Source organism: Corapipo altera, unplaced genomic scaffold (genome assembly GCF_003945725.1).
Source record: "Corapipo altera isolate COAL_440 unplaced genomic scaffold, ASM394572v1 124, whole genome shotgun sequence".
NCBI lineage: Eukaryota > Metazoa > Chordata > Aves > Passeriformes > Pipridae > Corapipo > Corapipo altera.
The window spans coordinates 643,108-667,085 of NW_020884967.1; the positions used below are offsets into that span (position 1 = coordinate 643,108).

Consider the following 23,978-nt stretch of genomic DNA (forward strand, 5'->3'; position numbering starts at 1 on the left):
AAATCTGCACACCCCTACTACAGGGTACATTTAGTATTTATCTTAGCTACTTCATGCATATTAATTATATCATATACATATCCATTCTACAGGGTTTTGCTAAGTATTTAATATATGGGTTTTCTTACAGCTAAAGCTAAAGGGTTATCTCTACAACCAGTCATAATTCATGCATTCTTGGATGAATAGGCACCTAAAGATTTAAAGTTCTGCTATATTTTATTCTTAGGATAGTAAGGAGGTTTTAGGCCTCTTGACCTTGTAAGGGTCTGTTTTATTTCTTTATGGGGGTGTAATTAAGTTTTACAATCCGTTTGTTTTATTTTGATGTAATCACCCATTTGTTTCACGAATCACAATTATTTATTTATCACAACCTGGAGAAAAGGAGGTTCAGGGGGAACCTTCTGTCCTCTCCAACTCCCTGACAGAAGGGACGAGCCAGGGGGGAGTTGGGCTCTGTTCCCAGGGAACAAGGGCCAGGACGAGAGGAAAGAGCCTCAAGTTGTGCCAGGGGAGGTTTATATTAAATATTAGGGAAAACATCTTCACCAAAAGGGTGATTGAGCACTGGAACAGGCTGGGCAGGGAGGTGGTGGAATCACCATCCCTGGAGGTGTTCCAAAGCATGTGGCACTTGGGGACATGGTTCAGGGGTGAACACAGCAGTGCTGGTTAATGGTTGGACTGGATCTTGGAGGTCTTTCCCAACCTTGATGATCCTATGGCACCATGAAATGAATTTTGTAACTGCAAGGCTGTTGTTCTTTTTTGAAGTGCTGCACTGTTCCTCACTTAATTATTTCCACTGATCAGTCTGATTTGCTGAGCTGAACGCAGTGAAGGGCCACTTGAGTGTCAAGACATTTTCTGGAAGTCTATATTAATTATACGTACTAAAAACCTAGAGATAACAGAAAAAAGTAAGGTACAGCCTGTTTGGCTGGGGCATCTTGACATAAACCTAATAATAATGATAGAAAAAGGGCTTGGTAAGGAGTTTTGACATTATTGTTAATCTATCAGTGTGGTGGGCAGGAACAGTCACTGCAAACTGTACCATTTATAATGGATAAATGAGATAGCCATCAAAATGTACTAATACATACTTATTTCACACCCACATCTTAGCAAGGTTTAACTAAAGGTGGAGAGCCCTGGGATTTTTAATTCTATAGTGATTCTGAAGGCTACCTGTCCCAGGTTGTCATACTGATAGGCCTGAATAATTCAATATAAAATAGACACCTGAGCTGTTGGAAGGTGCATTAGGTATTACCAAGAAAAAAAAAAATAAAGCTGCAACTGTAACAATAAATACAATAAAACAAATACGTTTTATTTTGTATTTTTCTGTTGAGGAAAATCCCCAGAATTTATGTGAACAATTTTAAAATGCAAAATAGAAGCTCTCAGGCTCTGGTTGGCTGAGTGTAGGGTCATCTCTCACTACTGAACACTACGTTTCCTCTTTAATTTATTTGTATGGTCCTGCTCCCTCCTCCACCTGCATTTTCACTGCAGGAGAGTGTAGGATGGTTTATGGACATTTCACCGTCCATCCCCCAAACAGCTTCGTTATCCAGACACACTAATAGTAAATTATTTTCACACACCCCTCCACACACACTCAGCTTACATTTCTTTTTATTTTGTGAATGATTTATACGGTTCTCAGAAGTTCAAGATTTGAAGATTTCCTCCTTTCTTTGCAAACTTTAGCTTTTTGTTCTGGTTCTGGGGCAAACTGCAGTGCACTCAGTTTGAATCCAGCTTTAGTGCCTTTAAAATAATCTATCATGCTAGACCTGAATAGTGTTTATATTTCTGACTGTGGATAATTTTGTATTAATTGAGAGGACCCAATTTTACATCTCTTTCGTAGCAGTGCCTCCCTCTCTATGTCAGAGTGCCTTCTAATTTACAATTGTGCAAAAAAAAGGACTGGCATGTGGCCCTAAACCAAGAAAAAAACCTGAAGAGAGTATATTGATCTGCTTGAAAATATGAGCACAAAGGGAATTCAGTGTATCAAGACTAATGCATGAAAGAAGTGGGAAAACTGCTAGGATTAGGTTGTTCCTTTTCCTGGAGCTAATGACCTGCAAGGTATCCACTGTGCTCAAAGACCCCAAATTCAGAGATGGACTTTTCATACCTTTTACCCATCATTTTCTCTTCCCTCCCCTCAGGAGTTAAGCTCTGCTTGCCAGCAGTTAAGACTCAGTCACTAGTCCCAAAGAAAATTTATTTCTCAATAGCGGGCTATATAAAGGTCTTAATGGATTCAATGAGGCAGAAAGAAGGAGTAAAAGGACAGAAGCAAAAAAATAAGAGAAAGATGTGTGGAAGAAAAAAAAAAAATAACTAGGGCCCATTGTAGGAGCCCAGGAAAAGGAACTAGGCAGCAACGATTGTATCTCCTGAAGTGTCTTTTGTTTCAGCCTGAAGTAACAGCAAAGAATAGCCCTTCACGGAGAGGCTTTAACACTCTGTCCAAGACTGATCTCTGTATTCAAAGGGGGAAAGTAGAACATTCATGAGATGCATGCAGATTCCTGCTCTCCTCCTCCTCCTCTGTGTGAGGTTTGAAAACTATTTTTTTCCACCCTCCTGTGCTCTGAGCATTTAAGGACATCTCAGATTTGTTTAAAAAAAAAAAAATGTTTGTGCCTCTCTGTGGTTTTACCAAACTTGTGTTTGACAACCGGGAAAAGTATCAAATATTAAGCTTAAATCAAAATCCTGCTTTCATGATCTCATTTCTTCCCAGTTGCACCTTAGCAGCAGAGATCCACTTTTGTCTGAATGTTTAGACTGGATCTAAGCCCTGGCCCACAGCTGAAGCAAGTCAAAAGTGTGTCTCAGTGCATTGAAGGACAGTTCAGGGCACATGCAGATGGGACAGTTTTTGGACAGAGAAATCACCTGGTCTGTCAACTTAATGTATAAAAACGAGGGGGAGAGGTGGAAGGGGGTAGAGTGTGGAAGGCCAGCTGTGATATTTGCAGTGGTAATGCAGTGAGATTTGCTGCAAAATTAAAGGGGAAGCCAAAAGGCACAGATTAACATTGAGATATCTCTAAAGGGGAAATGCATTGGTTGGCTAAAAGTAACATATGCAGGTTATTTTGTCCATTAAGGTTACCAGGCATCCTTAGCCCATTATGAAAAACTAAATACACTGACCCGACAAAGAGATTTTAGAAATATGATAGTTGCAGTCATTTGTACCTATACAACCTCTTAATGGTTGTTTTCTCCTTCCACAGAACTTGCCCTTCCTTATCAATTCTCTTCCCCCCAGCCCAGTAATCAGTGAACAATTCCATACAGCAAAACAGGAGCCAAAGCAGGAGTTGTTCTGTTTCTTGGGATCACTGGTGATGCACATGTGTCAGGGCTCAGCATTCCTTCAGGTGCATGACACTGCTCCCAGCTAGGATTTCCAACTGCTGTGCTTTTATGAAGCTGTGTTTCACAAAACCCTGTGGTTGCCCCTGTCTTGGTCTCTTTCTGTGTGCCCCGAGGATATTGCTTTTGTTGAATCTTAATTTAATGTGTTTGGAATATTACTTGCACTTTTCCTCATATACTTTTGCTGAAGAAATCTCCTTGGTCCCTCAACTGCAATACAGAAACATTAGCCTTGATGTCCATTTATAGCTCTGACTCTGTTAATGATACTTCAAATTCATGTTTTTTCAGCTGAAGGGGAATAGATATAATCCCCTACTCTCACACAGGTAGTTTGTCCTCAGCTACTGCAAATGCATGTAGCTTCAGGACTGGGTCATTATTTGCAGTTTGCAAAGCAGTTTTAGGTGTCCATCCCCATGGCACTGGATGCCAAGGTTATAGTACATCAAATTTCTGCCAGTAGGAAGGTGGTCTCTTTAGTTTCTGCAGTCAGCACAGGCCAGATTTTTGGCTTTACCTACAACATGAGGATGTCTTTGTAGTACAAGTTTTGTTTACAAGGCTGTCCTTGGGAGATTTACAAACTTTAATTCTGTATCCCACCCCAGTGTCAGCTCACGTGGAGTGAATCCAAACTCCCTCTTAAGAATGGAAAGCTTAATGAAATAAATTGCCACACAAAGACAGCTCCAGGCAGCTGCTGGTGCTGTGCTGGTAACTAAAACACATCCCCAGGAGTGAGTTGGCTGCTTTGCACCTGCTATTCACTCCTGCTGCTGGGCAGTTGAAACACTTCTGTGGTTTAAAAAAAAGAAAAGAGAAAACTCAAAACATCCTGTATAAGTTCACATAAAGTAGACACTTTCCATGTCTACAAGACAACGAGTAGATAGTTGTGTTGCAGTAGGACACTGATCTTAATTAGCTGTAATAAAAAATTCTCTGAGTTCTTTCCTGTGGGTATCAAATGTGTTCGTTGCTGTTTGAGACAACTCACTGTGGTTCAGGTCAGTGAGGATTTCTGTGGTTTGGTTTGTATGCCCCTTATTCCTGGAGTGCCTTACTGGGGTCAGAACCTTGGTGCAGCACGTCTTGGATGAAAACAGTGAGATGCCTCAATTCCCCTGAGCCCTTGCCTTTACACTCACAGAGCAGGCAGTCAGGGATCTCTGCTGGGCTGAAGGCAGAGCAGAGAGATCAAAGCATTTGCCTAAAAGAGAAAAATAAATCTGTGGCAGTAGCATACTCTTCAGTCACACTGTCTTCCAGTCTAATCTTTTTATAATGTGACTCCTCTCATTTTTCCTTTTCTTCTCAGACTGAAAAAAACCACAATGAAATTGCATCACACTGTCAAACCAGTGTCCTACAAGTCAGCCCCTAGCTGATTTAGAGGTTGGTTAGTAGGGAAGTTCTAGCGCAACAAACCTTTCATCAAGGTGTGACTAACTGCATCCTAACATTTGTGGTAGCTATAGGGAATGGAAATGTGGAGAACAAGGGTCTGGATGATAAGGAGACTTGTTAGTTTAGGTGATAAAGCTGTTTATTATACTATTTTATTTTACATACCGCAGAAGTAGTATTGCAAATGCTTTCTGGTGAATACATTTCTCAGCTGTCACCATGGTGACAAGAGCTCATATTCCTCAGTGGAGAATATCCTCTGGGTAGACAAAACCCCACCTTTTTGAATAATAACCGATGAGCTCTTTATTATCCTGTAAATGTCTTGTAGTTCTCAGTAGAATCATGGGATGGTTTTGGTTATAAGGGATTTTTCAGGGTCATCTAGGCAATGCACAAGACAGCTCATAGAACCACAGAATATCCCAAGCTTTAAGGGACCCACAAGGATCATTGAGTTCAAATGCTGGCCCTGCACAGTCACCCCAACAATCCCACCCTGTCCCTGAGAGCGTTGTCCAAACCCTCCTGGAGCTCTGGCAGCCTTGGGGCTGTGCCCACTGCCCTGGGGAGCCTGGGCAGTGCCCAACCAGCCTCTGGGGGAAGAACCTTTTCCTGAGATCCAACCTGAGCCTGCCCTGACACAGCTCCAGCCATTCCCTGGCTGCTGTCCCTGGTCCCCCCAGAGCAGAGCTCAGTCCCTGCCCCTCCTCTGCCCCTGCAGGCCGTGCTGAGGTCTGATCTCAGCCTTCTCCAGTGTCACGATTACAAAAATTATCAAAAGAAAGAAAAGCTGTGAGTGTGCTACAGGGACACCTTCTTTGCCTGCCAGTTTACAAATCACTTTTTCCCCCCCATCATTTACTGCACAAGATTAAATAATTCTGTGTGTGCTCAGAAAACTGCAGAATAAACCATTTAGAGGTGGCCACTAACATACCTGCTCGAGTGCTTGGAGGATTGATAGATCACATCTCAAAATACATTCAGTTCTCAAAATACATTTCAGTACATTACTATTGTATTGATGTTTCAGGTGTTTAACATTTGCAATTATTTATAATATCATGCATTTATTTGCTGACTTCTCGTGTGCTGCCCATAGTGCCTCCTCATCTCCTTGCCAGTCAAGGCCTGTGTGGCAATAGTAGACTCTGCTCAATATATTGATTTTTGCTGACTGATACCTTTTACCTTTTTTGGCTACCTGAAGGAGGAGTTCTAGCTGGGAAACCTCACCTATACTCTTTTTTTGGTTGTAGAATTTTATCCACTTCCCAGACTGCATCCTTTTTTCATCAGTGTTGGTGTTCATTTGGGGGTATGTGTTTTGTTGTTGTTTCTGTTTGTTTGAGGTTTTCTTTAAAGACAAGTAAGGTAAATCAAGCAGAACAAGAAACATTTCTTTTTTTGTAAAGCTCTATGTTTTTTTCTTTACTGTTCTTTGCGTAGGAAGAATGAGTTGGCCAAAAACTCTGAGTTAATTCCATTACACATTTAAGATCTTACACGTTTTGGAGTGACAGGAAAAAATCATCTCCTGTCCTGTTCTGACCCTTGCATCTCATCTCCTTTAGAGGTCAAATGCTTTTAGAATACGTCAGAACCTAATCAGTGCTGCCTGCAGTGACAACTGCAAGGTCTTTTTAGAGTAACTAAGAATTTAAATTCATGTAGTGCCTTATTTGTCTCCCATTTTTGCCTGTGTAAAATCAGTAACACAATTGGAAATACAGCTCCTGTGGGATAGTTCTGACCCACTGGAAATTATTTTCATAGAAGTGGGGTTGTCCTATATGAAGAATTAGTCATCCCATATTAAACATTTTTTAAGCAAAATGAAGGCTTCTGTACATATGTGTAATTAATATCAGTATCTGTTGTGTATAAAAGCAAACTAGATGGTGTTCAGAGGTCTGAAAACCCTGCAAGGTTCTGGAGAGGAACAGCTTTGATTTATAAAAGCTTGAACATTTTAAAGACCTTTATAAAACAGAAAAAAAACCCACCTCAGTTGATTAATTAGCCCTAATTTATATTTAAAATTCTTCCTGACTGATTTTTTTTAAAGTTCATTTTTACTTGATTAAATAGCAGTCTTTAATTTCGAGGTATTTGTGGCTCTGCAAATTCCCTACTTGATGTGAGCTCGACATAAACACTTGGCTTGCAGTGATGAGCTTTAGCCAACATGCTGAGGTTCCCTTCCTCCTCTGCCTGCCCACAACCAGAGGGCACCTCTTCCTCTTTGTGCACTTGATTGTTAAAAAAAAAACCCAAAACATTACAGTTATAGGGTGCCATTATTTCATTTGCCATTCTGGTTCTAGGCTGGCCCATTTATGGTGGAGATAAAATAACAAACTTCAATAATGAACTTCAATAATCTACTTCAATTCAAGCCTCTTCAGGGTAGAAAAGCTTTCAAAACCAAAACATATACCCCTCTTAACCAAAATACACCCTACTCTCTACGTCCCAGGGACAATAATTGTATCCACAGCTTGCTGCTTTTGTATTTACACTGCTAGAGCTGTGCCTGCTTGCCAAATTCCAGTGCTCATTTTGCTAAAGGTTCTCTACAACTTTCTGCATTTAAAAATGACACTGCAAACCTCCACTTGCTTCACGGAATTATTTTGGGCACACTGTGTTTACAACTGTTGGAATTTTTGCATTAGCAGGGCGTTAACAGCGTATTAACAGTGTAGTAAACACGCTTTCTAACTAATGGAGAGCACACTCTTTGGCATGCTGGTGTTGAGAAGTGTTGCAGTCTTTATTTTATTCATCAGTGTAACTTCTCTGAGGACACTCAGGCAGTTGGTAAGTGTAGGATTAATGCTGATAAATTTTGGAGACCGAGGAAGCACTTGGAGGATGGAGGTTGTTGCACTGAGCTCCTGAGAGTCCTCTGAGTTGTATTTACTGTAGGTAGTAGTCTTCCTACTAGGAAGTTAAGTCTTCCTGATTTCCTACTTTAGCATTTAATAACAGCAAAAATGGAATGGCATTAATGAAACAGTATGTACAAAAGGTCTTGCACTTTCTGAGTTCAGGCTGTGTCCCTGTTTTTAGGCTGGCAAAGTTAGTGTGGATTCACCAGTGAATCTTTACCTACATATCAGAGCAGAGTCACCAAAAGCTACTGCAAACCTCTGCACTAGTTTGTAAACTTAGGGTAGGCATATAAATAGTTTCCTATGAGCTTTACTCTAATAAAGTGAAACTTTTTCTTAGGACCCAAAGGAACAGCTGGAGCTGTGTCAGGGCAGGCTCAGGTTGGATCTCAGGAAAAGGTTCTTCCCCCAGAGGCTGGTTGGGCACTGCCCAGGCTCCCCAGGGCAGTGGGCACAGCCCCAAGGCTGCCAGAGCTCAAGGAACGTTTAAACAATGCCCTCAGGGATTTTTGGGGTGTCCTGTGTAGGGCCAACAGTTGGAGTTCAATGATCCTTGGGGGTCCCTTCCAGATCAGCTGATGCCTTGAATCAAATTTTACTATGAATTTGACCAAGGCCTGTTCAGACTGTAGTGGATTCTTGAAATATAAGGAACTGTGATTTAAAGACATTCTTTCAGGATCCAGCCCACTGTTATGATCACTCCCAAGTTTTTAGAAGCTGTTGGCACATTATTTGTCAGTGATTAGGTCATTGTTAAGCTGTGCATGTATCAGGAAAGAATCTGGGTATCTGCATTTACCATTATTTAGTGCTTAAATGCAGGTGCTCACATAATTAATTTCAATGATGTGATAATTTTATCTGCTTCTACATGTTATATAGGCATTTTGGGTCTTCTGGTCCCCATAATTTGGCTTTTCTGAATATGTCTGCATGGAGGGAAAATCTGTTCTTGTAGTCAACAAATGAATGTTTTGGGGCAGGATCTGTTCATTAGAGAATTTTTACCCAAATATGCCAAAGTCTGTCTTTGCATTTGGTCTAGACAGGATATTTTTTGATTAAATAGGAGGCCTGTAGACCTTATTAAAAGAACCAACAAGCTAGAAGAGCAATTTTAGCAGAACAAAGACAAATCTTGATTTTAATGGTCCTGGGCAACCAGCTGTGGCAATTAGCTGGGAAATAGTTTCAAGGAACAAATATTTAGAAAACTTGATGCTGCTTAAGGAATACTTATGGGGAGAAATAGCTCATCATCTGAGGGAATTGTTCACTCCAATGAGCTGGGAATGTGAGCTGCTGCAGTGCCTGGATGCTGTCTGCCTTCGGTGCTTTCTCACTGATTTCCAACTTTTTACCAGTATTCCTGAATTGGTCAGGTAGAGGCTATTTTAGAGCACTTCACCATATTTTTTCTTCCCCTCCTTTTGGAACTTTCGACTACAGGAAGGCAGGGTTTTTTATGAAAGCAGAATATTAGAAATGGAATTTGGGAAGTGCTGAAAAGTGTTTAAAGTCAGACCCAACGTAAAGAATAATCCTGGCTGAAAAAAAAAATATAGAAAATTTTTTCTTCGCTTGTTTTTAATGTGGTATTAAAGCTTCTAAATAATGACTTCTACTTGTTAAAGCATTTTTCATTCTAGAGATATCTCCCACGCATTCAGTAAAAAAGGATGTCAAATCAAAATGAAATAGAATGTAGATATTTGTTTTTATTGACTCAATGAATTTGGGAGTGAAGCTTTCATTTCATTGTAAAAGAAAGTGTTTTAGTGTGACTCAGGCTTTTAGTCACCTGTTTATTGCCTTCACCACCATGAGGATAAAAATAAGGCCTTGCAGAGCTTTCACAGGTACCAATTTTGATGTGTCCCAGCCAATGACCTCAGTGTGGTGTGGTATTAGTAGTGTATATTCCTTTCTGCTCTTATTATTTCATGTAGAATTTTTTGCTTCCTGTGATCACTGTGCATTTAACAAGGTTATTGTACCCCTTCACTAAGTGTCCTCTCCTGGCCCTTATTTTCTGGCTCATCTCACATTCCCAGTGATTTTTGCTTACTTTGATGCTTATTCTCAGCTCTCAGATCTCATTAAATTTTCTGAGCTGTTGGTTTTTGAATTTATTTCTGCTCTGAGTGAAGCTGTCTGCATTCACACATGAGTCAGTAGTAATTTAGAAGAAATTCTGCAGTTTATAGGCAATCTGGTTAAAGGACGGTTTACTAGATTATTCTGGAGCAAGATTCCCTCTGTGGATAAACAAAGGTGACAAACAGAAGATGATGCTGAATAAGTCTATAAAACACCAAGAGAAAACAGAAAAAACAGCCATTTTGCTGATTCTATCCCCCTACCCCCTCCCAATCATACAAATCCACTCACCTGGTGTCTGTTGGGTTTTTGCTTTAGTTTCTTTTTCTGCATATGAAGTTTTAACTTTAAAACACAGGTTGATCTAGAATGTTTTTCTCCCTTTTGACATGCTTTTTTAAAACCCTGTGAATCATTCCTTTATACTGCTTTACACAATTTTTCTTGTAAATCCAATTAATGTGGAAAATATCTCTTTTCAGTTGGCATTTGTATGTAGAGTCAGACCAGCAAAAGCTCCTTTGTCAAACAGTGCTGGATGGAACATTTCACAGGATACCATGGCATTTGAAAACCAAAATGTTTTATAGCATTCTCATCTGCTCTTAATCATCTAGGACGTTAGAATTTGTGAAAGTGGCAAATATTAGTGGAGCCAATATGTCTGGGTTGACTGTGGCATGTAGGACTACTTTTAAAATTTTGATGGAAATCGTGCCCAAATCGGTGATATCAAAGTGTGTCTACATAGACACCAGATGTTGGTGCTGTCAGTCTGGTTCTCCATGATCACAGTGTCACTAAATCCATGGGCTAAATGACAGCAGGCTGAAAACACTCAGTGAAAAATAAGGATGAGGGGGGTATGGGGTCAGGTTCTATTTTCCATATATGTTCATATACAGTAATTCTTTAACATTATTTGAGTTAAGGCAAATCACTGTCAATTCCTGCTTTGATGCTACCTGTGTTTATAGCCTGATGGAGCAATAGAGGATTTTAGGGGTAGGGGATTAGCAAGCTAGGATTTTTCTGAAACATCAAGTGAACTATTATTCCATTTATAAAGCATGGTCAGTTCGTTATAGTGCAAAGGGACTTGAACATTGCAGCTTGTAGGACAGAATTCCCTCAGCTTCCCAGCCTCAAAGTTATGTTCTGGTCATGGAATTCTAGTTCAGGTGTGTTCTCAGCATGAGCCAAGCAAAGGACTAAAGTTCACTACTTTTCCTATTCCCATGACTCCCCTGCTTTGAAGTTGCTGTGAGGGAGTGTGTGAATCTCAGGCTGCTGTACTCTGGAGCAGCTTTAGCCAGAGAAATCTGTGTTGGGGGTTTTAGATTTCTGTGGGCTTGTGGCTCAATTCATTGCTCACAGGGCTTCCTCCTTCCTCTCATCATGTATTTCTTCTGCATTTTCTCACCTTCACTCAAAACCCTGGCTGGAGTATTCAGGAAAGCACCTTTTCATCTGGGGCAAGAAGTTCAGCAGCCCCAGGAGTCATGTGAACCTGTGCACACATCTGTGCTTTAAAGATACTTAGGTATGGAAAGATTGAAACTGGCACCTCCTTCAGTTCTCATGATCTTTATGGTGCTTCACTCGTGAAATCATTGTAAAGGTACCTAAATATCTATACAATTAATGTTGAGTGAGACAGACACCTAAGTCTCCTAAAGTTTTGCTATTTAAACTTCCAGTACTCAATTTGCTTCCTGTACTTTGGTACTTAAAACTCATGAATGAAATATCTATTCTCAGGATCTTTGATCTTACTGTACTTTCAGTTAAGCACCTTAGTAGAGTTAAGAGTGGTTAGGTGTCCCTGTAGGTGCCTTTCCACATATTTGTATGTCTAAATATCTTTGTAAACTTGTCTTTCAACTACATTGCAAAGGAGAACTCGGTGCAAAAACCAGCACGCCAGAAATTTTTATTTTCTTTCCAACTGCTTCAACGTTGGCATTGCTCTGACAAGGGTTTAAAAAAAGCAGTTTGAGTATTGGGATGCAAATTAACATAGCAAGCAATTAAAGTCAATTAAAACAGGATGCAGTGTAATTAGAAACAGTTGTGTTCACATTGATATTCAGAGAGCTTCGATGTGTTGAAAGAAAAGAGAACAATTCAGGAAACTTTTAATGCCTACAGATGTGATGATGATACTAATAATTGCACTGATTTTGAAAACACCCCATCCTCCCTCACCTCATGAGCTCTTGGAATGCATGAGAAAATGAGAAGCCATGCAATGGAATTACTGGGAGACTCCAACACGGCCTGCAAGTGGTGCCTTCTCTTCCCTCTGAACTCAGGGCACTTACCTGTGACAGTGCAAGACAAGCTGCACTTTTGCAGCCTCATTAATTGTGTGAACATCCACACCAGTAAGTTGTCAGCCGTGTCAGCTGGCTGGGGAAGGGTGTAACTCTCCCACACGTACTTCCTTGGTGTCTCTTTCATTGTTGTTCTGGATATCTGCATTGGTATTTATGGCCAGAAATACTGAGCCAATTGAGCTGTATTTATATCCCCTTTCTGCATGACAACCACAAAGGAAGGGAGAGTCTTCATTGCCCTAAAGCTGAGGCAGAACTACCCTGATGACAAAAAAAATATACTGGAGGTTGTGGTTGTAGCTCTTGCAATGTTAATTGGTGTAGATGGGCTGGGGAAGGTATTTGGAAAAGCAAACAGAGGTGTTTGACTCTGCAAACCTGGATTACAGACTGGGATTACAAAAGTCCCTTCACATGACCTCTCTTGGGTACAGAGGTGAGTGGTTTGGGCTCTTCCTCGATCGAGCTGAGTGAGGAAATACGCCCTAAGGAACCTGGGCAGAAATGTGCCTCTGCAAGATTGCAATCTGTTGGCTCTGGTGAAACGTTTCGAGGCAGTGGTGGGATGGACAAGGCAGCAGGAGATGTGCTGAACACCAGGGTGGTGAATGAAGCACCACACAAGGAAATGTTTTTACAGGTATTCAGGTGCAATACCTTTAATGTCATCAAATATATGTGTCTGTTGACTACCCTCTGTTAAAAGCAACTATTGATTTAAAACAAGTAGAAAAGAAAAAAACAGCTGGCAAAGGACTAAATACAGAAACATGAGAACCATTAGTGGCTATGCCATCCTTTCCACCCAGTATAGAACTCAGAGCAGGACCACGTCCATTCTGGGTATTTCTTTTTTAGTTCTTGTTACCTGATGATCCGTTTTTATTTGAAATTTAAATGTGTAGAGACAAGTTCTATCTGAACTCAGCCAGGGGGATCCGTTTGCCTTTCCACTAATACTCAATAATGTAGGCAGTGGGATAAAGCTTTCCATCTGCCATTGTATTGATTTAGGAATTCATCAATTCAGATGCCTGAGATTATATATATATGATATAATTATTATATATATTATATATATTATATATATATAGGATTATAATGGTGGACTCCATTTCCTGGGAAAAGGACGGTTTGTGTTTTCAAAAGGGATAAGGCACCTGAAAGATAAGTAGATGCTTAAAGTCAGTGAGAGTGAAGTGTCTAAATATCTCTTCTGATTTTAAGTTCCTCCATTTCTGAGTGTACCTGCCCACAAGATCATTTCATGTTTGGGGTTAAATACTCAGCACAGTCTGAAAATCAGATTTCAGCTCGTTCATTAGTTATGAAAATGTGTTTAAGAACTCTTTCATAGGTCCATTCTCTGATGTATGGCTTTCATTCACACAGGCATGAGACTTTTGAATTTAAAATGCATATTTTTCAGGGCCATACAGGTTGCATTTTTCACCAAATGATTTTTCCCATTCTTGCAGCATGTTAAGTAATTTTGGCTTGTGGAAGGCAGATGTGTAAGAGTATCATCTCACATTACAATAGTTACACCTACTCTGCTATAAAGAATTGTGGAGATTTAATTTTAAGGTAGTTATTATTTAAAGAAATATTTATAGTGACATGGGATTTATCATTGAATCCATCCCTGAGTTTGAATAGCCACGTACTGCTCTCAGGTTTTTGACTGGAAAATGGGACTAAGTCTGCTCTATTTTTCCTTGGGAAAACATGACTTCTTGCAGCTTTCCAGAAAAACTCAGTCATTCCTCATGTAGAGAATAAAGTGATTTCTGAAAAAAAACCAACAAGGGCCATGTATGTGAAAACAGAAATTGCTGGGTTTGAGCACCTCAGAAATTTTGCCTGAAGGTGCTTTGTATGATGAGGTTTCCCTTAACAAATCCCAAGGAGAGATACATAGCACTGGTCCTTTAGGCTTCCTGAGATGTTTATTCCTCAAGCACAGGCACTCAGACAAAGCAGTCTTATGAGATGACAGTTTAGTGATTATCATGTATTGTTCTATAACACACATAATTAATTAACTGCTCTTATGAGTCCACTTCCCTGTACCTATGTTTGGAATAGTACATGGGATAGTAATAGCAGAGCATTTGGTCACTTGTCACCAAGGGAGGATAAATAATATACTTAAAGAGAGCTTCCCAATCTCTCTCTAAAAAAAAAAAGTATTGATCTTTCCTACAAGACTTAAAGAATTCAGAAAGGAAGTGTTGGAGGACAAAACTCACCTACATGAACAAAAGCATCAAATTCCACCAGAAAAGAACTTGGTTTGTTGTTGTTTTTTTTTAATCTAATGGCCAAATGGATGTGGAACTGAAGTTTTGTTGCAGTTGGAAGAAAATATTTCTCTAAAGTTTGTTTCTTCTCACTAGGTTGTATATGTCACAGCCACATTCCCCTACATCATGCTGATGATTCTCCTGATTCGTGGAGTAACGTTACCAGGTGCTTCCGAGGGGATAAAATTCTACTTGTACCCTGACATTTCTCGGCTTTCTGACCCACAGGTAGGATCATGGTCCATGGATTTATTTGCCTCTCTGACTGAGAAAAACTGCAAGGGTTTCTTGATTTTGAAGTTTGAACACAGGTGATTGCTGGATAGTGGTTTGTAGTTGGAGGTTCAGAAATGTGGATAAGGCTTTAAATCCATCACTGCTTAGGTGTGTTTTACTTTTTTAGTTGTAAAGTACCTTGGTTGATAAATGAGAATTTCCAGAACTGTGCAGTTGCAGTTGGTGCTTCTGCTGCTGAGGGGAAAGAGCGTTGCCACGTGTTGAACAGGAACAGATTTAACTGAGACTTAACCATTTTATGATTCTTTGTTCATTCCAAATCTAAATCGCAGTCAAGATTAGTAGAGAAATTATTGATTGAGATGATTGCTGTCTTTGAAGCAGATGTCTCTACATGCAACCAAAAAGGAATGAAATACTCAGACCAGGAACTCTCCCTGTTTTGTTGTTTCCAGAGTAGAGTTGAACATGGAAATAATGGATTAAGTTGGTTTTTTTCCAGTGACAGATAAGTAAAATAAAACAGTTACTATAAATAATTTGTCTGATATTGAAGAGGGAACATTACAAGATCTCTGTAGAACCTGACACGTTGCAGACAGTATTTTATTTATCTGGTTTGGCAATGTAGAAGACATTATACAGTGTTGCTCCTATGGCTATTACAATATTAAATAGATCCTGAGGTGGAGATAGAAAGGAATTTGGGAATATTTGTCAAAATGAATTTTTTTTAATCTGCTTAGTGAAAATGTGCCAGTATAATTTCTTTTTTTTTTTTGTCTCTGCTTACTGCAAATGTGTATTTTGTTGCAAAAGACAATAGAGGGGACCCTTTCCTTGAAGTTTCTGAAATGGCTGATTTGTGTAAAGTTTGCTTTAAGCGAGTAATATTTCTACAGAAAAAAAAAAACAGAAAGTAAAAGATTCATTTAAAATATTGAACATTTTAGTTGAAAAATTAATTACATTTCCTCTTTTGGCTTCAACAACATTTTTATCGTTCTGTGTCAGCACAGGTGGGAAGTGAGAGAAGGGCTTTGGAAGTGGTGTTTGAGCAGCAGATTTCCGATGTCCAGCTTGCTTAGGGGTGGCCCCAGCGTACCTGAGAAATTAGCACTGTACCAGAGGAAAACAACAGGATTCTCTGACACAATCCCAGTTATTTGTTTGCAACAGATCATTGATTCAGACTGGAGTCAGTCTATTTTCAACTGAACCCCAAGTGTCTGAACTCAGTGTGCCTGAGACGAGAAATTCGTCTGTCATAAACTTATCTGAGACCATGGGTGGCATTGGTTTGTTTTCTGCAGTTGGTGTTTGACCCACTGTGTGGTTCTGAGAGCTGAAGTTACCCTCTGCCTTAACCAGGAGTGGTACTGAGTGCCCTTCTTTTGTGCCACACCGTGGTCATTGTTCCACCTGAAAAGTCTCTCAGCCTGGCATGGAATCCTGGAAGGGCCTGGATTGGAAGGGACCCTACAGACCATCTCATCCCACCACCCTGCTGTAGGTGGAACACCTTCCACTGCATCAGGTTGCTCCAAGCATCATCCAACCTGACCTTCAACACTTTCCAGGGATGGGGCATTCACAGCTTCTCTGAGCAACCTGTGCCAGGGCCTCACCACTCTCACAGGGAAGAATTTTTGTCTAATATCTCATCTAAACCTGCTCTCCTTCAATTTGAAGCCATTCCCCTTTGTCCTGTCACTACATGCTCTTCTAAATTCTCTCCCTCAATCTTTCCTGTAGCTCCCTTCAGGTCCTGGAAGGCCACAATTAGGTCACCCCTAAACCTTCTGTTTTCCAGGCTGAACAATCCCAGTTTTTCCAGCCTTTCCTTGTAGGACAAATGCATTTCCTTGTATGAACAGGAGGCAGTTCTTACATCCTAAGTGTTGGTTCCTTCCCTTTTGCAGTGGTGGACAAGGGGCCTGTTAACAGGATTTTGCCCTTAGTGTGGATTTTTCACATGCCACTGCCACCCTTCCTTCTGTTTGTCATTGAAGGAGGGCATGCAAGCTTAAGGGACGTTATTGTCAGCTACAAGGGGGGTTTATATGCCTATTTACCACCCTGTTTCCACTTGTAAAGAAGTATGTCGTTACCATGACAATTTGCAAAACACACAGTATTAGTGTAGCAGTCTGGGAAGCACAAAACACTTCAGACACGTGTGTGTGTCTGCTTGTCCCACACTTATAGCTCAGCTAAATTCCCTAAAATGCCTTTTGGGAATGCTCAGTGGGTGCTTTAATGAGCCAAATTCCTCCTCCAGTTCAGTGACACGTTGCTGTACTTCAGCCACGGCATTTTAAGCACCTTTTAGCAGGAAAGAAGCTGAAGTAAAATACGCCGTAACAGAGTCGGTGAACACTAATGCATGCTGAATTGGTTTTAGAGAGTTATTTTGGCGTTGGGAAAAGGCTATTCCATCAAAATGGAAATATTTTGAAGTTCAATGTTTGCAGAAAGGTTTCAGAATCGTGGGTGGGATCTCCGGTCAGTTTTCAAGAAATAAAGGAAGTTTAGCTTTTCAGTCATAAAAATAGAATTTAGCACAACTCTTTTTATTAACAAACAGCAGTAAAACAGCATTGGTTAGGTTTATTGCAGCTTTTAGTGCTAACAAGATAGATATAGAGACATTTTACATTTTATGGAAATGTAGAACTTAACGTTCAAACTCAAAATATTTGAATAACCCCCCATTGCACAAGCCTTTTCTGAATTGGTCCTTGTGCTTTTTGCCAAGAAGCACGTATAGGACAATTGAAATAACCTTGAGATTTGTGCTTCTTTCCATCTTTACTCTTGGGTTTTTTTGGATTTACTCCACAATATCAAAGCCTAAAGCACGTGTAGTATCAGAGGCTGTTTTCCTCTTTAGCTGGAGGCCTGTTTCAGTCCCCTTCCAGGGGTACTTTGTCTGCATTAGGAGAGTGGTATTTGAACCCCAGTGCCAGCTCTGTTTGCTGTGGATTAAATAAATTAAGTTTCTCTCCGAGGCTCACTTTAGTTTGAAGTTCTTGAATCTTTTGTCTTTGCATGATTTGCATTTCACAGTTTGTTAGAGCTTTGTGAGCAGCTATTCATCTGCCTTTTCAGTCCCTCTCAGCTCTCCAGTGCCGTGTTCTCCATTTCATTTTTATATTCTATCTCTTCAGCAGACCGAATCCTCTCGGTCTGAAAATGCCAGCTTTTGTCCTGTGTGTCTGTAGAGCTCATCCCAATCACTTTTTGTTGTAAAAGAGGAAGCATTAACAGCCTGAAGCCCTATTTAAGCCCCAGAAATGCTTTGCTTCATCAACACTAAGGTCTCAATAGCTTTCATGCTCAAATTGCCTTGAAATACATCCCTCTCCCTTAATCTGGATGATACAGGTGCTGTTTGTAGCTTAAATATGGGATCTTTCCCGAGTTATAACTCACACAAAAGAAGGACTTTATCAAGTTAATAGGATTGTTATGGTTTTTGTATGCAAGTCTGACTCAGAGTATGGTTCTGGTTGTCCCTCAACAGATTTAAGTCACTTAATATGTAGTTGTACTTGTGTGTGACGCCCAATGCTCCTTTTTTTGGGAAAGCATTTGGCTCTTTGTGATAGGATTTTACAAACATTTGTGCATGGAAGAGGTTAAATGTGTCGAGTACTAGCAGACATACCAGTTTGATGGATCAGGAAGCTGGACAATGATATGGAAAAACATACACATGTAACTTTAAACTCTTCTGTAGCAGTGAATTCTTAAAATGAGAAGGAAAACAGAGATTTCATGTTTATTGGCTGAGTTACTCTCTTTTTTAATTAAAAATATGTATTGTTTTAATGAAGATTCTCATGAGAGCAGCTGTAGGGATGGGCATGTCAACACAGACAGATTTGCACACTCCTCTGAACAAGCTGGTGCTTACCAAAACCTTGAACATTTCTACGTGGAAAGATCACAGGTTGCCCTTTCTCTCTGATACACTCATGTGAACGTTAAACATGATGACCGAGGCCAAATTACATATAAAATACAGGAAATTAGGAGCCATGACAGGTAGAATAGATTTGATATTTCTCTGATCTTTTGTTCACAATGGGAAAGTGTTAAAACTGCAATAACATTTCTGATGGCAGAATACTGCAATACTTCAGCTATGAGAGTTCACTCTTAGGTAGCCATGACTGTGCATGTGGCTGTGCAGGGCTTCCAGGTGTTTCCATGGGCATTCCCACCCAACTGGAAAATGGCTTCCAGAAGGACTTCTTCCATAAATTTGAAATTTGGTTGTCTGGATTGTAGCTCACTGGACCTTCCTTCTCGAAAATAAGAAACAAAACACAAATGCACAGCAATGAGCATCAACCTAACCTTAAAAGGCCTTACACTTAACAGATTTATAATACAAAGGTGACTTTCTTCCCTACATTGCCCTCTGGCTCAAAATATGATTTCTTTCTGCATTTTTCTGTGTGGCACTTAGGCTAACTTTTCATGGTCTGTGTGTTTGCAGAGAAAGGAACATGTTAGTGTATTGGATATTTGATTTAAAGAAAACACTTTTTTTTTTTTTAATTGGTAGTAAATAGCTTGGAATAAATGCATGTTTTTTCCTGAAGATTGTATTTTTCCTTATGTACTCCTCAATTTTTATATTAGCATGAGTTTATTTTGCTAGTTATTTACTCCTTAACATGATCCTAGGATGTTTCAGCATCTACATAAAATTCTACTTTTAAAAAGTTGCCAAAACTGGAAGAGATTGCTTTCCAATTTGGCTGATTACAATATACACAAGTGAGAGACATTTGGGAATGCTATACAGATCTAGAGGTAATATTTTCTTAAATCCTGATCTGAAAATCCAGACTGGAAAAGCACCGGAGAATTTCTCTTCCCTTAACTTTTTATTTCCGATGTCTGGGAATGCTGAGTTACCTCAGCAAGAAGAAATGACCCGGAGTGATTCAGATTTAGGACTTGCAGCCTTGGAATCGAGCGACTCCCACAATCCTATCGCCACCTCGAGGCCAAGGAAGCCTTTTCCAAAGGCAGAGGAAAATCCTCCCTGCCTTTGAAATTGGAGCAAATGCTACATTGAAACACAACTGTTAAGACTCTCTGCTTTCTTTAAAAATAAAGAAAAAATATTTTAGAAGAAATTTGGTTTTGTTTTTGGGTGATTTCATGCTCAGAAGATCAAGGGAACTGCACAGATTCCTGAGTAGTGGATTTTTGACCTGAACTGCATCTAAGCATCCTGATCCTTAAAACAGAAACCTGGGAATTTTCGTATGTTGGCAATGAAATGATGTCTAATTGCTGGAGAATTTTGGGATGCTTTTATTGTTTTGAAACATGATAAGTAATGATCTTAGAGGTCTTTTCCAATCTTAATGGTTCCATGATTCCCTAAGTGAAAAATGTGTAGTCTAATTAGAAATCTGCTTCATGGGTTATATTCAGTAGATAGTTGGTCTGGTTTTTAGGCATAGTCCTTGGAAAAGTGGTTCAGAGGCAGGTCACAGGTCCCAAATCTTACCATGCTTTTTATATCTCTGATTCTAGTCCTACCTTCACCAATTTGACTATAATAAGATTTTGTGCACTTTTGTTTTTTTAAAAAAACCCAACATTTAGTTGGTATAAAATAGGAATGAGAGGAGAATGTCCAGTTCCCATCACACTCGTGCAGTTCTACTAAAAGTGTTGGAATTTACTCTTGTTTTTCCCACCAGTTTCTGCCCATTCTCTGTGTTCTTTGTTTCATCAGGTATTGACTTTCTGAACCAGGCAATTGTGACACACACACGTGAGTTGCAATAAATTTAAAAAAACAGCAAAATGCCCTACAAGGGCTGAAAGTATGAAAATCCTCAGCTGAATTTATTATCTGTATAAGTAGAACTCCCACTTTGAACAGTCTTTTGTCCATTTGATGTGGACACCAAATTTCACACCATTCTTTCAGTGAAAGGATAAAAGTATTGCTGCTGATTGTGAGGCTCTTGTGTTGCTGTTAGGTAGGAAATCTCTACCCAAACTTTTAAAATTTAAACTGGAAAAAGCATGAATTCTTTCTCCAACTCTGCTGTTCACACCATCATTACAAATTACTGAGGTTTGAAATTATAAGGGAAGTCCAGATGTAACCCAGTAAAATGCTCAGAAACATTTTACCCTACAATGCAGTTTATAATCTCCACAATGAGGAACTATTTCATTTACTTTGAACTACAGCTTTTGCATTACAGATTGTTTATGTGGTCTTAAAGAGCAGGAAGACCAAGAAATTGCAGAGATGCTCAACAAGGCCATAAATCGCTCCTGGGATGGATTCTGTTCCCATTTTTCCCAAAGAAAGCATGAAGGGCAAGTCTGAGAGCACATCACATTTCCCCTACTCAAAGGCACATCCACAGTGTTCCCTGGCAGGGAATCTGCATTATAGGGATTGGGAACATGCATTTCCAAAGGATGGGATGAAAACATCTGGGGGCTTTTCCTATGACAGAAAATGACTCTTGTGATGCGTGGAGCACCTTAGTATTTGCTCACCACACGAGTTTTGGCACTGCAAAGGTTTTGGGTATATTTAAATATGCTGTGGGAAAGGCATGATCTAAATTTCCTTTATCATTGCTGTTCTGTTGGGGTGTGGGAGTGAACACCACACATCTTTCCATACCTCAGCAGACAACGCTGGTTTATTCATCAGCATAATATTGTGACTGTTAATTTTTATGAAGTAAATGTGCTTTCTGAAGTCTAGTTATTGCTTTGGGGAGTTATTCCAAGCCCTGAACAAATAGTTTGGCTCCTCCTCCCCATGCTCTCTCCTTGTGTTTTTTTGCTATTGCTACACAAGTAGCAGCAAGCTGAGCAGGCAAGAGCAGGTTTTGGAAGTGAGAAGGGACTTGTTGAAAGAATGGGGTCATTTTGTAATTTCTCAGGGACTTTGGGCCACATGGAATCTCTTCCAGCTATCCTTGCAACCCCTTAGCAACCTTGGCAACGGAGAGACATCATCCGAGTTTCAGGGAAGCTCTGATTGCACCTTAATATTAGAATTCATGGCTGGTGTGATGTGCCACTGGAGGGAGACAGGATCCACACATTAAGGCAGTGTATTGGCACAGCAGGTGGAGATTTTTCACTGTTTTCATGATGGCACCTGAAAAGAAGTACTAGTGAAACTTGAAGGGCCAGTTGGTGCATAAATTAAATAACATTCTCAGGAACATTTAAAGAATTATAAATACTACCAATGACTTCATCCTGTCATCCTTTAGAAGTTAATTCTTCTAGGAAGAGAAAAGCTGTTGTTAAAAATACCTGATCCAGACAAAATTAAAAACTGGTACAAAAAATGCAAAGTGATATATGGATACAAATGAGGAAATAATAAGAGGGGAGCTTGCACACAGTGAGTCAGTAAGTGAAGCATGGAAATAAATATTCCATGCTACTTCTGTGACAGTCACAAGTGGGTTTATGATGCCATAGAAATAGAGGCACTGGAAATATTTAGTTATTTTAAGGATTGCTAATAGGATTCTTGTTAATCCTGTTATTCCAGAGGAACGAGAGAAAAAAATAAAAGAGGAGATTACTACACTAGTGGAATGATGTGCAGCTTGCAGAAAATCTGTGATTTACTGTTTAAAAAACTGACTATTCCCAAAGATTATTATTTGAAGACCTGTACCAAAAAAAAATGCTTTCTAATCCCCTTGATATTTTTGAGGCTCTTTTTATTTCCATCTTAGAACTGGAATAACAGTTGAATTCTCAAAACAGTCCAACAAAAAGGCTGGGCAAGCATTGGCAAAAAAGTGTAGTGTGTGCAGCCCATAACCTGCCCTTGGAGAGGTGCCACTGTAGGGATTGGCTGTGAGCCTGGAAAGGTACCTACCTTGGGCAGCTGAGGAAATGGAGTGGGGCTAACACGTTCTTTCCTCAGGGGTACTAAAGTTTTCCCCTGGAGGTATTCTCTGAACTGATGGAAATCCAGACTGAGGAGGCAGAAAGGAACAGCTCAGGTGCCTCCTTCCAGGGCGGGCACTGCTGTGTGGGCATCTTACAGCCACACGTGCCTTCCCGAGGCTCTTCCTGCTCTTCCCTCTTCCTGTCAGGCTTTTTGTACCCACTAGCACTTAGTTTGTATAACACTCTGCACACATATGTGATTTACTGCAGGGGAAGTGTGGGAAAGAGAGAAAAAAAGGGATAGAAAGCAAGGAGAGGAAAGCTGAGAAGAGGAGGCGGGAGGCGAGCAGTGACACTTGCTGGCACAGTGCCCTAATGGATGTGGGAAAACGAGCTGCTTCTCCCATCCTGGACTGTCACCAGCAGGGATCCAGATCCAGGAGAGCAAATTGGGAAGATGGGGAGATGTGTGTATTGGCAGCCCTGACTTTCTGATGCTCTTCCACCCTGTCTGTGCTGAATTGTTGGCTAATCCTTCCTTACAGATAAAGATCTTAATTGTATTAGTATGGTTTTTCCTTAGGCCATTGAAGTTGGGTTGACTATGAACTGCTTTACCCAGCTTTGAATACTTGTTTCTACCTTATGCTTGATAAAATGTTTATATACGCTACAGTTATGTCAGGAAAATTGCCCCAAAGATAAATTATAAAATGGGATATCAATGTGTTTTCTTAATATCATATTCTGCATGACTTGGGGATACAGTTTGTATTCTTTCTTCTAAAATAAATTCTCATGTGCTGATGTTAAATTCCAGAAAACATTGTAATGCAGGAATTCCTGCAAAGGTCATTAATATTTTTAGGGGTATCTTCCTTAACTGTGTTCACAGCCTTGATTTCCATCTGCTAACGTATTTCCCCATATGGATGTTTGTAGACAGCTACTTTAAACACTGAGGCTCAATAAACTGAGCATTCTGTGACCATTTGCAGCAAAATCCTGGCTGCAAGAGTAGTTTTTTGTGCCACTGGAGAACAGAGGCAATAACATGTTCTTTGTCACACCAGTGCCAGCCCAACACTGCTGCTTCAATTTAGGGCTGCAAATAAAGAGAAGGGGAAAGAAGTGTCCAACCATTGCAGAGAGAGAGGCAATAAAAATGCATTGAGCAAACGTGTTACAAACTTGGCAGGAAATCATGAGATGTTGATGCAGTTTGTGATAAAGGTTCACTGATCTTTCACTCGTTTGTGGTCAACTCTTGAACTTTTCAGGGAACACTTGAATCAAAGTTCTGTGTTTGCATACTGATATTTTAACAACAAAAAAACCCACAA

The 23,978-nt window shown here is 40.0% G+C and overlaps 1 protein-coding gene across 3 annotated transcripts in view; it reads left to right on the forward strand.

The window, feature by feature from the left end:
• The window catches only part of LOC113957435 (sodium- and chloride-dependent GABA transporter 3), a 99,476-nt gene that overhangs the window by 34,315 nt on the left and 41,183 nt on the right, over positions 1-23,978 (forward strand). For all 3 annotated transcript variants that reach the window (XM_027664956.1, XM_027664954.1, XM_027664955.1), the window contains exon 7: positions 14,569-14,703. In XM_027664956.1, the coding sequence (XP_027520757.1) occupies positions 14,569-14,703 (135 nt within the window). The remainder of the gene's footprint in view (positions 1-14,568; positions 14,704-23,978) is intronic.